We start from the raw sequence: 15,387 nt of genomic DNA, 5'->3' as shown, positions 1-15,387 counted from the left end.
CATAAGTGTCCATCTCTTGTTGGATAGCTTCATGTATTTCCGAGGCCTACAAAATTCAATGCCTTCAGCCCCAAAGTGCATTCATGCACATTTCGTCCGTGGCAAAGCGGCTGCTGTTGCCTTCCAAAAATACATCCTTGGGCATCCATAGCCAAGGCTGCTACGTGGGCTTCCCCTTCGGCTATTTGCAGACCTTGTCTTGACCTGGCTCCCGGGCTGATGCCCAATTTGGCCAGGCAGTTCTTAAGAATTTGTTCCAGTAAGGGACATTTCCATGCATCCGTTTTTCCTTGGTCCGTGCTTGGGAATCTCGCACAAGTTTGCAGGAAAGGGGACAGGACGTAGGAGTATGACAGTTACTCATCGTAGTGACTACCTTACTCCTATTCCATAGTCCCCTTTCCTCCATGCGCCCGCCCGCTGTTGGGGAGAATTCTCATAAATGTGCTAATCCCTTCACCTTGGAGTCCCCCAACAACTTTGCTGGATTTTGAGGGCTTGATTTTTTTTGTATCTGGAAAGAGTGAGACTTTTTTCAGACTCGTGTATTTTGATGTGTTTTTACTCTTGTTTTCTTTGATTATGGAGTTTTAGATAACTCCATAGGCAACATCTTTTCATGTGTTACACTGCACCTTCAGTGCAGTGACACAGGAATGTCTTTTTAGACTTCCCAAAGGTTGAAATGCCTTCTCTGGGATAAACCGTTTCCCAGAGAAGGTAACGTTAACTTGACGTAAAATAGAGTGCTGGAGGGGTTACCTAGTATCCCCTGTGCCTGGAAACTCATGTAGAAGTCGAATGCTAACATTTTCTATCGAAATGGCTGGTGGCAGTGGTTTTACAACAAACTACCACGATTTTTGCTGCCGGCGAACACCGGTAGCTAAAAATCACGTGAGCCATGTTTTTCAAGATGGTGCCTTAAGCCCCTTTGTTTAAACGGGTCCCGGTCTTTTTTTTTTTTTTCGCCATTTCTTTTTGGAAAGGTCCTTCTAGTGTTTCTCTCTGCGCGCCAAACCAGGTTTGGTTCCATTGTTCCTCTGCCTTTGGCAGGCTTCAGGACTGAAGACCGCCTCTGGTGTCTGAGTGTCGGGGGTGGGCAGGAAGTGAGGGAGGTGCCTGAGTCCCTGTGCTTAGTCAAAAAACTCTGACGTGATTGATTGGCTGACTGTCCGGCAAGGACAGCCATCCTTCTGAGTGAGTGGCGGCTAGGCTGGAATGAAGGGGAGAAAATTGTTTAAAAGGAGAGTCTCTGGACTTGGAAGGCAGAGTCGACCACTGGAACGAAAGAACCGAAGACTAGCTGGAAGAGGACAGCTGCTGCAACCACAGGACCGTTGGTTTGCCCGGTGAAGCCCTGCTGCAGGTCCGAATTGCCAAGTTCATCTCGACAGAGAAGCCCCTTCAAGGACGACTTCTTCCTTTGAGTTGGTGGGACCAATCAACTTGTAAGCCACCTGGATACCATTCGCAAGGCTGGTTAGGATTAACCAGGGAGAGGGACACTAGCTTGTGTGCTTGTATTATAGCTACTGGAACTGAAGTGACTCCATTTTGTCAGCGTTTTCTGACGATCCCGTGCAATGCAGGAGTGCCCCGACTTCCTCCCTCTTGTCCCCACGACTGAGGGTCAGGAACAGTGAGATCTGCAAGAACCAACGTCTTCAGCTGCATCTTGTTCTTAATTTTAAGGTACTGTGCCAACCCGATTGAGGGAACTTACCTCTCGCGGTGAAGGTTCGTAGAACTTTCACAACTTGCATGCCTAATCAGCTTGTGACCCAACAAATTATTATTTTTCGTACAAACTACTTCTGAGAACTTTGGCAAAGACTTTACCATTTACTCTACAAGAACTGCTCTTTCCTGTCCAAGACACTAGCCCATTGACTTTGGCCTAAGCCTATTGAACTGAATCGAGTCCTCTAGTGAACAAACTATTTGCACTGCCTAGGAAAGTATTTGTGATCTATTCTATTAACTTGTGCCTTTGCATTTCCATTTAAAGTGACTGAAAGGCCCTTTGGCTCCTATTTCCTTAAGCTTCGCATTTTCTGTACTGTTACGCCCGGCTACCTTCAGGTTTGGTGCGCATTATAAGTGAATAAAACAAAAAAGTATATTTGTGTATAGTATTAAGTTGCCTCCTTCTAGTGAATGTTTTCTAAATGATTGTGTACTAAATTTATAAGTGTTTTACCAAGAAACCTTGAGTATTAGTGTCCACTTGAACCACTGTGATAGTAAGTGGTTGGGAATTGCGATAGGTATTAGATTGCCTAGGAGCAGTCATCGGATGGTTAAAAACACCACAGAAGCTTTGTTCATCCTATCTGTATTCTAACACAATTATTATGACTTGTAGGTGTTGAGTTTGCCAAAATTAAAAAGGAAAAAACAGAGTCAACAGAATTGTTCTAAAATGTGAGTTTTGCACTGCGGTGGCCGGTGTCTGACAGTAGGGTGGCATCATGGTTCTTCAGAGGCTGCAAGGGTGTAACTTTATCATGGTGAGTGCATGCATGACTGACAGTCGATTGAGCCAATTACTTTTAACTCATGACTGGGAAGCAGGAGGCTCTTTGAGTGATTTCCTCAGCCTCCTAGCCCCATTACCTAATAAGTTATTGATCCATTATTTTGAGCAATTCTTAATGACCAAGTCCTCTTGAGAGGGCATAGGTTGTGTGCTTAGTCTCGGGTCAGGCACCCAGGCAAGGTGTTTGACTCCATTATGTATGGAGGACAGATACAGCGAAGTATTGATATTTATAATATGGCAGTGATCTTGTAACAAGGGGCGTCCCATTGCCACCCTAATGAAATTAGTTTTGTCAAGTGAGATTGTCCGGAATAGGGTTATTTTGTAACAGACTGAAATGTATCTTGACTTGTCTTGTGTGTATGAGGTGAGTGGCCCATTTGGCAGTAAAGACAGAAAAATGACAGTGAAGACACATGTCCTGTTAGTTGTGTGCTGTAGGTCTAGCCTTGTAGCCAAAGTAAATCAGAGGAAAGCTTGCCCCGTAGGCACCGCACTTTTATAGAGACATTTAACTATGACAGAAAATCCTTAGTATTCAAGCAGGTGCCATGTGTACAGCAAAATGGAGAAAGGGAGTTAAAAGGAGGTCCCTTCCGTGGGAGAGCACTGCTTTTCATCCAGCAAAATTAAACTTTGAAGGCTTAACAAATTCTGCTGCGCTCTTACCAGCTATAATTGATGTACCAGTCATGTGATAAACTTTGTGCCATGTACGTAATTTACCAGCATTGTTTGCTTGTTTTTCTTCCTGAGACTGCTTTAATGTAGACACACCCTACTTACTTCCTGAACTTATTATTGAGGTGGTCAAGAAAACCATAGCATTTAACGGGAGTCTGGGAAGTCTGGGTCCCCATTGCCAGTGTAGGTGGAGACACTATGTAACTATTTGCACCTACAACCAAGAGGGGCATTCCCAGCCGCAGACCATTGCATAAGCAGTGGGAAACCATGTATGAACTCAACACTATCCCCTGAATTTACTGCCAGGTATCGACGTATAGCAAATTTCAGATTAACTACCATACCACTGGAAGAGGAGGATTGTTTGAATTTTCTGGCAGCTCAGCAAGCGCATTGACAAGATTCAGAGTAGAGTCCAACTCTCCTCCTGTAAGTAATTGATCCATCCTCTGCTGGGCATTCTCCTGCCATGTGGTTGTCCAAGGGGAGTGCTAACATTTGTGGAAAGCTAGCATTGGTCGCTGCATCTTCTCCCCAACTAGTGCCAGATGACTGGTGCATGCAGAACAAAATGGATATTTTTCAATGCAATTTGTTTCCTTCTGTAGAATCTCATACATATCTTAATACCTTTTGAAGAGGCTGGAGGAGGAGTGGGCGAGTGTTCTGAAGCTTCACCCTATTTTAGTTACAGGGAAAAGACACTTGGGTCTAGCCAAACACAATCAAGGTAGTGTACCGGTGCAGTAAGGCTTGGACTTTAGGTGATATGTGGGTGGTTCAACAAAGTAATTTATTAACAAGCTTTTCATTATCTTCACCACTTCCTCAAGCAGGGATGAAATAAAGCCTAAGACAAAATTGTAACATTACAGTTTAAAAAGCCAGCTCCTCTGATTCCTTTTTCCCCTTATCGTGTCCCTGTTTTTTTTTTACCTGATTTGTAGTTTGCTCAGTGTTGGCAAAGATTTCTTTACTGCACCTTTCCTTCCGTTTCTATGGACCCCAAACCTTTTGCTTTATTTTTGATCCGGACCTGCACTTTCTACAGTACAGTGAAGCCTTACATTTTAATACTGTCTTTTGCTAATCTGTTATGGGGAAACAGACGTGTCCTTCAGGCAGTCGGTACTGGGAAACATGGTTTCCCTTAGTCTTGTTACTTTGATACTACTTTTAGTAACTTGTTATCACTTGTAACTTTATCTTTCTACAACGCATCTTATAATGCAATAGTATGGGGTACATCCTTTTATTTTTGCCCTAGACTAACAATCATGGGATTTACGGTTACTCTAGGTGTGTTAAATGGAGAAGCTGGTGGCAGCTGTGACTTTTGGTTGTTTTTTTCGTTTAAGCCTTACTTCGTTTGGCTACTAATTGTGGCTAGTGACCAAACATGGCCATGCCACAAGGTTTTTTGCTTGTCCTTTTGCCATCTTGTTTTATAGCCTTCTTCCTGGCCTTAGAGGCCAGGAAAATGACTGTATGGACTTCCAGTGCCCGGGAAAGTAGAGACTTTTGGCAGGCTACTCTAGACTGTTTTTAGTTTTTTTGCTGGCAGCCTGTCTCATCCCAATCCACAAACTGGTTTCAGTGTGCCTGTGGTATGCATAAGTGTTCCCGCCAGTGGCCCTGATTCGACCACCACTGCGTGTGTGTGGCACTAGTGGGAGTTTCTGCTCTTATCCCGCTTTTGGATAAGAAGACCCCTGCACTCTCGAGAGATCCAGGAGAAACCTGATGGAACGAAGACTGCTGTCCAGCTGTGACCTTTGAGGAGACGAGACCCATCTGACGGAGGCCTGGCGACGAACTTCTGCTGTCCTGGAAGAGCCCTGTCTTGCTATTGATCTTCAGCAGTCCTGCGAGGGAGCTGTGATCCATTGAGGGAACATAGATTCCTGATGTCTGCTCTGTTCCGTTTTGAGGCCCAGAACTTTGGGAGGGGGGGGAGGAGAAACCTCTGCTTGTCATACAAGACTTACCTTACCAAAATTTTGGAGTCCTAGCATCAAGGGGACCTAGATAGGAGGGAAAGTCTGACGGTGACGAGGGAGTCTCTTTGCGTCGCCGTGCTGCAGTGACCGCTGTCTGAACCTGAGTCCAGTCCTGAGAGGGGTTCCGCATCGTGTTCTGCCACCAAGAGTCCTTGCACCAGCCAAAGACACTGACCAAACACTGGCTTGAACCTGCAACTCCTGCGAATCGAGGATTGAGGCTGACGACGGCGAAAAGTGACAACGCGCCGCCTTCCATTGACCTGCCAAGTCCTGTGAAGAATCGGAGTGCGGTAGGTGGGTGGGGGCTGGGGCGGTTACTGTGGTTCTTACCTGACCCTAAACTCCCTTTAAAAGTTGGATACTTTTGTTCGTTAGAATGTGTCCAGTTCACTGGACCCAGGAGACCCTTCCTTCATTTTTTTCCAGTGTTTCAAACTGTGTTGGAACCTTTACAAAACGTTTGGGCATAAGGCACCAGACCACTGGGAAGGACGTTTGAAGCTAGGGCTAATTCTCTGTGGACCTGCAGTGCATAAACTAATCTACACTTTCCTTTACAGGGGTTTGATCTGTATTATTCCCTAATCTAGTGACTGCTACTCTAGTGACTGTATATGTGTATTCTATTAGTGTTGTGTGATAGTGCTACCTGTTAGTGGTCATTTTTCATAGTGTTGGTTGGTCATAAATAACTATTTTTTATACTTGCTGTCTGTAATTTGTGACTCTCATTGTGGACCCCCTACAAGCTCACCACCTCTTAAGACTTAGCCTACAACTCTCGCCACTGCTGCCATGAACTGCTTTGGCTACAGCTCCCCGAGCTGTCCCTGTCACAATATAGGTTGGCCTTCTGTAAATCTGTCCCCCAGACCAGAGTATAGCAAATCAGTCTTAACACTCGGCGACCCCTGCATTGGATATTGACCCAGCCTATCTGCACCTCCTTAACAAGCGCCCACCTGCCTGAGGTTTTAATGCGTACATTGTGTGAAGTGGCGGCAGGGGGTCAGTTGATTGCCAGTAGTGGTTAACCTTATTAACAATTTTTTTCAGATAGATTGGCGAATGGCCATGAAGTGCTTTGTGCGTTTAAAGTGAGTAACTTGTTTCTGGCCTTAGTAGGTAGTCGGTGAAGGGATCCACGAACTGGGGAGATATGTTTTGGTTTATGGGTTTGCTAACAATTCTAGTATTTTCTTGTAAAAATGTAGGCGCTGGAGATGCGGTTTATTGATATCTGTGTGGAGAGCATTACTTCAGTCTAATTTAACTACAAAGCAGTTGTTCTATTGTAAAGCAAATGCCCTACAATGCAGTAATTGGTTTTTCTCGACTTTTTAGGCAAAGTGCTTCATGGATTTCAAGGGTGCAGGTCCACTGTGCCACATTCTTGGGGCTGCTTACAAGTATAAAAACGAACAGGGCTGGTAAGTGTTCTGGGTTGTTTTTATTTTTTATGTTTGCACATAATGTACTTCTTGAAGCAAACTTGTCAAATTACTAGATAAAAATCATGCGTTAAGAGTGCTGAATATTAGATACGGTAAATGTGCTAATAACCTTTTTGGTTTAGGTTATAAACAGTTAAAACATTGTCTTTCTTTTTAATCTTGAAAGGCTGACCCTGCCTAACCCGGAATGGAATGCTCAGTGAGTCCCAAAATGTTTTTGGTTTAGAGTTTTAATTGGTTTAAAAAAAATATTTTTCTACAGCCCTTTTAGAAGGTATATGAAATGATGTATCCTAAGGGTACTTGGGGTTTCATCCAAAATATGGACCAAACACACGTTGGTAACTGACCGAGCAGTCAAGCTTCACTCGAGAGGAAGAAAGGCTGGTGGATAAATAGGTTGTTCCAAATGGACACCATGGGAGAGTACTTGTGTTGTAATGGTTTTCCCACTTTCAGTTTACTGATTTTCTTGCATAAATACAGACCTCAATCTGTCTTGTCAGTCTTTATTGTGAAAGAAAAGCAATGCAGGCCTGTTCTCTTTGTGTGCTGTCATCCATGCATTACAAGTCAAGGACAGTGCAAACGTTACCAAGCGGAGAGTGAAGCAATTGGATGACTTGAATTTTAAAGCAGGTTGCATTTAAGATGTGAATCAAGTGACCAGTAATGTAATATGGTATTTGTATTGCACTTAATGTCATTGGTATCGCCTCAAAGCACTATGGGTGAACGCCTTTGGAGGACTGAAGATCGAGGCATGAGTTATTGGTCTTTTTAATAGAGAATGAACATATGCATTTTAGCCAGTACAAAGGTTGGCAGCGGTGTGACTCATGTAGAACTTGGCATGTGGATGAGTTCTGTGAAGGCTGTAGGAATAATATGCGAGTCAAGGACACTGATTCGGTCCTGCTAGACCACATTTTTATTGTGGGACTTTGGCTGAATTCTAGTGGGAGAGGTGATGTGCGTTCAAGTAGCAGATGACTGCAGTTATGTGCGGCCATCCCTTGGGAGGGATACAGATATCTTCCATCGAGATGGAGCTTGATACGTACCTGCAATTCATGGCTAATTGTTTGTTTGACAAAATGCAGGTCATGTCATGCAGGACAACAGGAATCCTTTCTGTGCATGCTTGGTACTTTTTGGAGTCTCCTGTGATTTCTTGATGCCCCTGCCTACCAGTCTTTGGTTGTAATTTACCCAAGAGGTTTATTAGGTCAGTCAAGACGCAGGGGGCGGCTGGGGGTGGGGGGAGGGTCATGGGAGGGGCCATGGGAGGGGCCATGGGAGGGGCCATGGGAGGGGCCATGGGAGGGGCATGGGAGGGGTAGAGCCCGGCTTGGAGTGTCTTCCAGAAGGTGAGGTGATACTCTATGCGGCAGATGCTAAAAGGGATAGAGTCCATATAGTGTGTGCTTGTACAGCAGAAGAGCTCCCGCCACCCTCACCAACCATTTAGGTTTATTTGGCGAAAGGGATGATAAGGAGAAGCGATGTGCCTGAAGAACTTGTGTTATAGATATTCCGGGCTTGTGTTATGGGCGATGTGCATAGTCTTCATGGTGGACTGTCACCTGACAGGGAGTAAATGCATGATACGCAGGGCGGGTGTGATTTGCTTTCTAGTGTCAGGAGGGGCCTGGCTAGTGTATTTTGGAGTTTTGAGATGCATGCTTGCCCAGGTATAGGGAGTTGGCCTGGTCTAGGTGAGGGAGGAAGCCGGTCGTGATTGCGGCAAGTCTGTGAGGGTAGCTGAGGGATGGCGAGATGCGTCGGAGAATGCATAGGTGTAGTTAGCATGATTTTGACTGAGTTGATGTGTTGGTGTCAGATCTGTGTCCATGGTGCATCCAAGATTCTTTTATGTGTTGGAAGTAGGAAGTGGTGGACCTACGGAAGACTGGCAAGGGGTGGGGTTGGGGAAAGAGGGCAGTCTTCCCGCAGATCATAATTTCCGTTTTTCTGGGGTTGAGAAGGTGTTTAGCTGTCCTCCATTGGTGATCTGTGAGGCATGCAGCGAGGTCAGGAGGGGGTAGCAGGTGTCCTTTTGGGATCTTGATTTGTGTGACGTCTGCATAATTGCAAATCGGGCCATGAGAATGGATAAGAGCATGGGGCTCGGTGCTCATGTAGAGGTTAAAGAGTAAGGATGATGGAGAGGCACCCTGTGGTATTCCGTTAGTGACAGGGTGCAGAGTCAAGGAGAATGGATGCGTTTGAATGTGCGATCTGTTGAAAGAGGATATCCACTTCGATGTTGCATCCCTGATGCCGAGTGAAGTCTGTCTGTGAGGATGTGCTGGTCAGTTGCGTCAAAGGTTGCCGAGAGGTCAAGACGGCTAAGCGCGGTACAACCTTCTGAGTTGGGTACTTTTTGAGATCATCCCAAATGGAGACTAGGGATGATTCAGTTCCTGGGTGTGGTCAAGTAAGCCTGATATTTAGAAAAGGCATAGCTGGGAGTAGGCTGTTGGGTCAATTATTTTGTCTATGAAATGGTTGTTAGTCTGTAGTTGACTGTTAGTAAGGGGGGGGGGGGCAAGGGAGGATTTTTCTTTTTTGTTCAGCAAGGGCTTCTTAAACTGTGGGGAACGCGCCTAAGTGAGGGATGTGTTAATGATGGAACTTGCAATGCTGCTGGCACAGGTTGAGGAAAGGCTATCTTGGGAGAAGAGGGCGGGAAGATCCTGAGGTGTACAGCTGATGGCTAGTAGCTTAAGGAATTCAGATTTGGAGAGAAGGTAGAGAAGAGTTGTTGGGAGTCTGTGAGCCTGGACGTGGGTGCAAGGGAGAGAGGAGGGAGCGCTGCTAGTTTAGAGCAGATGGTGCGCTTTCCTTCTATGGCTGTTGTGGATTTGCTTGGGGTTGGGGAGGGGGTGAGGGGGGGGGGGTTTTATGTGCAAAGATGGGCCTTGAACTCTGAGATGATCATGTGCAGTGCCCTGCTGGTGTTACGGGCGTTGGAGATTCTGTTCCAGTAGAAGGATTTTTTGGCCTTCTGAATTTCTGCCCTGTAGGTTTTGATCTGTTCGGTGTACGTAGTTCTAATCTGAGTCAGCCTGCCAGCTACGTTCTAGGTTGTGTTCATGGTTTTGAGGGATTTGTGGTTGGGGTGAAACATCTTGGCGAGTGGCTGTCTGCTGGAGCAGGATCTGATAGGGGTGAGTGGTCGGAGAACTTTGTAGTGCCATTTGTCAAAACGGCTAAGGGAGAAGGGAGAGCTGACCCTCTTGGGGTGGTGGGGAAGCAAGCAGGTAGTTGGCAGGGTTAGTCTAGCGGTGAAGAAGTCTATCCTGTCGAAGGAAGATGGCAGCCTGGCCCATCTGATTGGTGGTGGGTGGGGCATGGAGATCAGTTTGAAGGAACTGAAGATTGTATCTGGGGGGGGGGCTGATACCATTCTGTATCCAGTGATATCATTGCTGGAAATAAACATTGAGGGGTGAAACAATATTTTTTTAAAGCCACTATTCAACAGTTTCCCCACATATTATAGGACTGAAGTCTAATTGCTTCAGTCCTAAAATATGTTGGGAAGGGTGTTTTAGTTGCTTACAAAATGTTCACCCTCAATGTTTATTTCTAGTGATGAAATCACATTAAAACAGTTGAGTCAGGTGGAGGGCTTCCAGGTTGTCCACGATTGGTCATGTCATGGGGTTGTGTGGGACATCGAACCATATATAGAGATCCTCTAGCATGGTGAGGGGCGGTGAGTAACCAGGATGGCTGTTAAGGAGGGGCTGAGGGGTTCAGTACCATTTCTGTGGTAGCCAGGGGGTGGGTATGTTTGTGAATAGTTAGTTGGGAGTAAGAGTAGGGCATACGAAATTTCACACTAGGAGGGATTTGAAGTCGGTGTTGCACACTTGTTCCTTGGAGTGTAATGGTGAGGTGGGATTTTGTAGTGGATGGCAACCCCGCCTGTTTTTTTTTTTTAAATTGTTTTTTTAAGCACACAGATGTAGTCCAGAGCAAAAAGCTTTGTGCACAATGGGTTGCAATTCCTCAGAGACCCAGGTTCTGTGATGAATGTGGGCGCCTTCAGAGGATATCAAGCCAAATGTTATGGCGATTTTTCTCCCCCTTCTGTGGTTGGATATGGAATCAGGGTGCTGATTTCTAGGGTGTGGAATATCGGTGCCTGTAGCATTGTAAAATAGGCTAAAGAGCGATGTGGGAGCCCGTGAGGGTGTACGTGATGGGCGATGTCATGGGTCTGTGGAGGAGATAGCTGAGGGTTGTAGAGATGAAGGGGCCTGTGTGGTGCAGTGTACGTTTTTGATTGTGGGGTGCCATTTGTGCATATTGGCAGGGCAGTGGATTGAGGGGTTATTGTTAGGGTAGCCCAGGCTGCATTTAGGGATGCAAAGGGTAGGACATGGCTGGGTGGGAGGAGGAGTAAGGGGCGGGGGAGTAGGGCGTCTGGGAGGGCTGTGAGGTGCGGTGGATGTTGAGTGTATGGAGGGAATCCTGTGTTGGAGGTGGGGCACAGGTTGATCTGGGAAGACAGGTGGGATGTCTCCCCGAGGTGCCTGGAGGTGGGGGTTGAGTAGGGCTGGGGGGGGTGGTGTTGGAGTGGTTTTGGGCAGTTTTTTGCTGCGTCAGAGTGCCCCTCTAACCTTTGAGCTGTTTGGCATGATGGGTTGTCAGCCGCCTCAGCCCAGGGTGGTGGGTGCAGGGGTGGCAAGGGGCCCACATGGGCTTTAGTAGAGTGCAATGCCTGTGCTAGTTGTGTGGGGGTGCAGGCTATCTATCCTAAGGTGTACTGTGAAGGATCACGTGGGGGGGGGTAGGGGCAGAAACAATTGAGGAGCAGCACCTAATGCCTGTGGAGATAAAGAAAGCCTGCAGTGCTAATCCTCTGGAAAGAGATGGAAGGTGGTGGCACCACCAAGCAGTAATTTGATTAAAAGTTACAAAACTACTGAAGTAAAAACAAGGTAGATTCGACGTTACAGGGTAGTGGCACCGAACAGAAGCTAGATTAAAAAACATGGTTTAATTCAAACGTACATGCCTCTAGCACTATCCCTGTGGGAAAAGATGCAGGGTACTGGCACAGAACAGTAGCTAGATTCAAAACCGTTAACTTTCAACTTGGACCCAACAGCAGTACTAAGGGTACAGTTGTGATTGCTTCTAATCCTGTTACCAGCATCTGAATTATTAACTGGTTAAATTACTGACAGATGCAAACTAAACAAACATACTCTTGAATGTATACATTAAGCCTTCCATGTATTCCAGTGGAGCGTGACCATGTGGGCTTGGAGGACTGTAAAAGCAGTGTTTGGCCCTGAACATGGACCCGGCACTGGACTGCATCAAATGTGCAACAATCTAAATGCTTTTTGCGTTGCTTCTGGTGCTGAAACAAATAGCATAGTTTTAGCTACAGCCCGTGACTGCGACTTGGGGAGGCTGTGATTAGCGTGGAAGGTGAATGGCATCAGGAGTCCTTACCACAGTTGAAATCCCTGCTTGTTAAAACCTAATGAGCCCAATTGAAAGCAAAGTAACTACTTGAAAGCTGTATGGATTGGGCAGCAGTTACACACAGAGTACTGCTCAACTAATTTGCCAGATCTTTCATGTCCCTGCTCATTGTGCGGCGAGGAAAATAACTAGTTCTAGTTCATTTTAGTGGTGCATCATTACGGCATAGATTGTATGTACATCCTTTTCTATACTATCTGAGATGATTGATCCCCATCATATATTACCGAACTCCATTAGCTTTCGCAATATTAGCCCATATATGGCTATACTGTATTGCCAATTCGCATGTGGCATATATTGGTGTTTTATTCCGCAGAGATCAAAGGTCATATGGTCTGTGATCGCATCGGTGTCACAGGTTACTAGTGTAATAGTGTTTCTGATGCTTGTGAATCTGCTTAGGATCACAGGCTGTGCATATAGTCCGACATTTAGTGGAAATTGCAGAGTATTGCATCCTTCTTTCGAAGATCCAAATGGGACGTCTACATGAGTGTGACTGTAACACTATCCTGAACGTGACATTGTAGTGTACCAAAAATCCCTCACGCGTCGGTCCCCTGTGCGGAGCTCGCAAGATATTTATATTAACTTTGTCCCCACGACCTAAGGTTGTCTAGTATCCCAACCAATCGTCTTGAAGACTGCTTCGTGGGATTATGCCAACGACATAAACTGCTCTACTGTCGACCGCGTGCCTCTGCCAAGCCCTTACAGTAGGAAGAGTGGGGTCCAGGGTTAATCTCTAGGAATGTATTTTCTTTATGCCTCTGTCTCTTCTTGGTCTGGCTGCCGATACCCTCTGCTATAGAGGACGCCCTTTAAATTTTGCCCGTCGTGTAACGCAAGTTTCCTTGGAAGGACACCCATCACCGATGATGTTCGGGTCTTCCTCGAGACCACGACGAGCACTCGTGCAAGGCATGTAAGCTTTTTCAACCGGAAACGTTAAGACGGGTGGATTAAATGGTGGCGGGCCTCCACTATGCAGGCCGAAAGCCTTTTCCCCATTGACGCCATCGCTTCAGACAATAAGAAGTCTGTCGGCAGCCATGCCTCCGAAATTGGAAGCCATCGACCTTTCGGCAGAGCCTACAGGCTCCCAAATGCCCATCCCTGACACACAGGCCACCGGCTCTTTTATGGGGAGATCACCCCCCGGCGACACGGGCACCCATGCACCACGGATACAATCACACACCCCTAAAGCCTCTTCGGCGGAATGCACAATGCCAAGAGGGCTGGTGTCGACATCACCTTCTGAACCTCACGGTTAGGCACCATCCACACAACCGCTTTTCCGGTATGCGTCTGGGCATCCCTCTGGAACGGGCGTTCACCCTAAAAAAACATGCCGTCGACACACCGTCCAAGGGCGTACAAGCACCTAAGGCCTCAGTCACCGACCACGACTGCGCCGTCAGGTGCGTTGAAACCTTCGATACAACTGCCAAAAATATCCGAAAGCCTTGCAGTTATCATTTCGGCAGCCACAGAGCACAAGGTCACCCCCTCTCGTCGAGGAGTATTCTGAAGCCCCCTAGCCTCTCTAAGGCCTTATTGGACAACCTTTTCCACCTCGAGACCGTACTACCTCTTCCCTATGGATTTATGGAGAGGTTTGAGCAATACTTGGACAAAATGGCCCAGTTTATTGACTTTTCAGACATGTAAATTGCACCAAAAAGACCCAGGGAAGAGGACTCCTGTCCCATTCCTTACAAACTGCAGAAATTGCCAATGTCTGCACGGGGACACTAGGAAGATATCTTGGATGTCCCAGAGGACCCAACACAGGTGGATACTTATGAAGACATTAATCCTTTTGCACAAGACACGGCTGATGAAGACATACTGGGATCAGGAGGACTCTAAAGAGGTGCCTGGCTCTGGCCTTGTCCCCGTCTCTCACACAGGTGGTCAACCCCCGGGTTGAAAAATGATTCCGCCCATCACCTTCTGACCCACTCTACATAAGGGGTCATCGTACATAATGATTCCTTTGTGGTCACTACCCCTCACAACAGGGCAGGGGTTCCACTGTCTTTGGCAGAAGCCCCTCCGGACAAAAACTGAAGCTTTATGCCCTGATTAAACGGGTCACTGACTCTGCGGCCTACTCAACAAGGATGGCAAATACGATCACTCTCCTGGCAAGTTAGTGATGTCCAATGGGGCCTAGTTCAGGATGTTAAAATGTTCCAGAGTCCACCTGATCATGCCTGCTGGCGTTCGTGGCTGAAGGCAGACAAGTAATCCATAACATACTGAAGAACACGCTCTCGGTTGAGACTGCTGGACACACCCAAGCCCATGGGACCTTTTTTTAAAAGACACGTCTGGTTTAAGAACGCCTGCTTTAAACCCGAAACTCGGGGCCCCTCTGATAAACAAGCCAGTGGAGGACTCCTTTTTGGGAAGACTGTTGATGATGCCCTGGAGACGGCTAAGAAAGAGCACCAAACACTAAAGTCGCTTAGCCGGATCACAGCTAAAGCCTTCCACCAACGTGGAGGCTCTAACTGTACTGGTCCTTTTTGTGGCCAATATTTTTCCCTGCTCTCCCCAAGGACAATACGGCTCGGGGAATACCCCCCTCGTCCTCCAGCCAAGGCTCATCTGGTATCCACCAGTACTAACAAAGAGGCCCTCGTAGGGGCAAGTCTAGAGGCAGGCACTCTACTATTGGAGGCTCCCAGGGCTCTACCTCAGTGACTTGCTGGTTCGGGTCCCCTCCCACGCTTCCCCGGTTGGGGTTCGCTTGTCATCCACGCATGGGAGGGAATCGCATCAGACCAGTGGGTAGTAAAGACTGATGCCCACGGCTAATGCATAGAGTTTCTCCAGCCACCTCGATACCACCCACCAAGAAGCAGACGAATGTCGCCCGAACACCTGCGCATCCTGCTGGAAGAATTTGCGGTCCTGCTGGAAAAGGGCACCATAGAAGTCGTCCCCAATCTCCAGGTAAACCAGGGTATTTATTCAGTGTACTTCCTTGTCACCAAAAGATCTCCCCATGCGCCTTGTTTTAGACCTGCGCCCGGCGAACCTCAAAATTCAGGATGCTGCAGCAGGGGATTACATGGCCTCATTGGACATGAAAGATGCATAGTTTCATATTTCAATGTTGCCAGTGCACAAAGTACTTCAGGTTCAAGGTTCTCACCTTTGGCATTTCCTC

The 15,387-nt window shown here is 46.9% G+C and overlaps 1 protein-coding gene across 2 annotated transcripts in view; it reads left to right on the top strand.

The window, feature by feature from the left end:
• SMARCC1 (SWI/SNF related BAF chromatin remodeling complex subunit C1) overlaps positions 1–15,387 on the top strand; it is a 1,286,593-nt gene that overhangs the window by 83,847 nt on the left and 1,187,359 nt on the right. For both annotated transcript variants that reach the window (XM_069645843.1, XM_069645841.1), the window contains exon 3: positions 6,580–6,665. In XM_069645843.1, the coding sequence (XP_069501944.1) occupies positions 6,580–6,665 (86 nt within the window). The remainder of the gene's footprint in view (positions 1–6,579; positions 6,666–15,387) is intronic.

The sequence above is a fragment of the Ambystoma mexicanum genome, chromosome 2p (assembly GCF_040938575.1).
Source record: "Ambystoma mexicanum isolate Mex_15411 chromosome 2p, UKY_AmexF1_1, whole genome shotgun sequence".
NCBI lineage: Eukaryota > Metazoa > Chordata > Amphibia > Caudata > Ambystomatidae > Ambystoma > Ambystoma mexicanum.
Note: the sequence above shows the minus strand (reverse complement) of the source record. Positions and strands in the feature narration are given on the sequence as shown.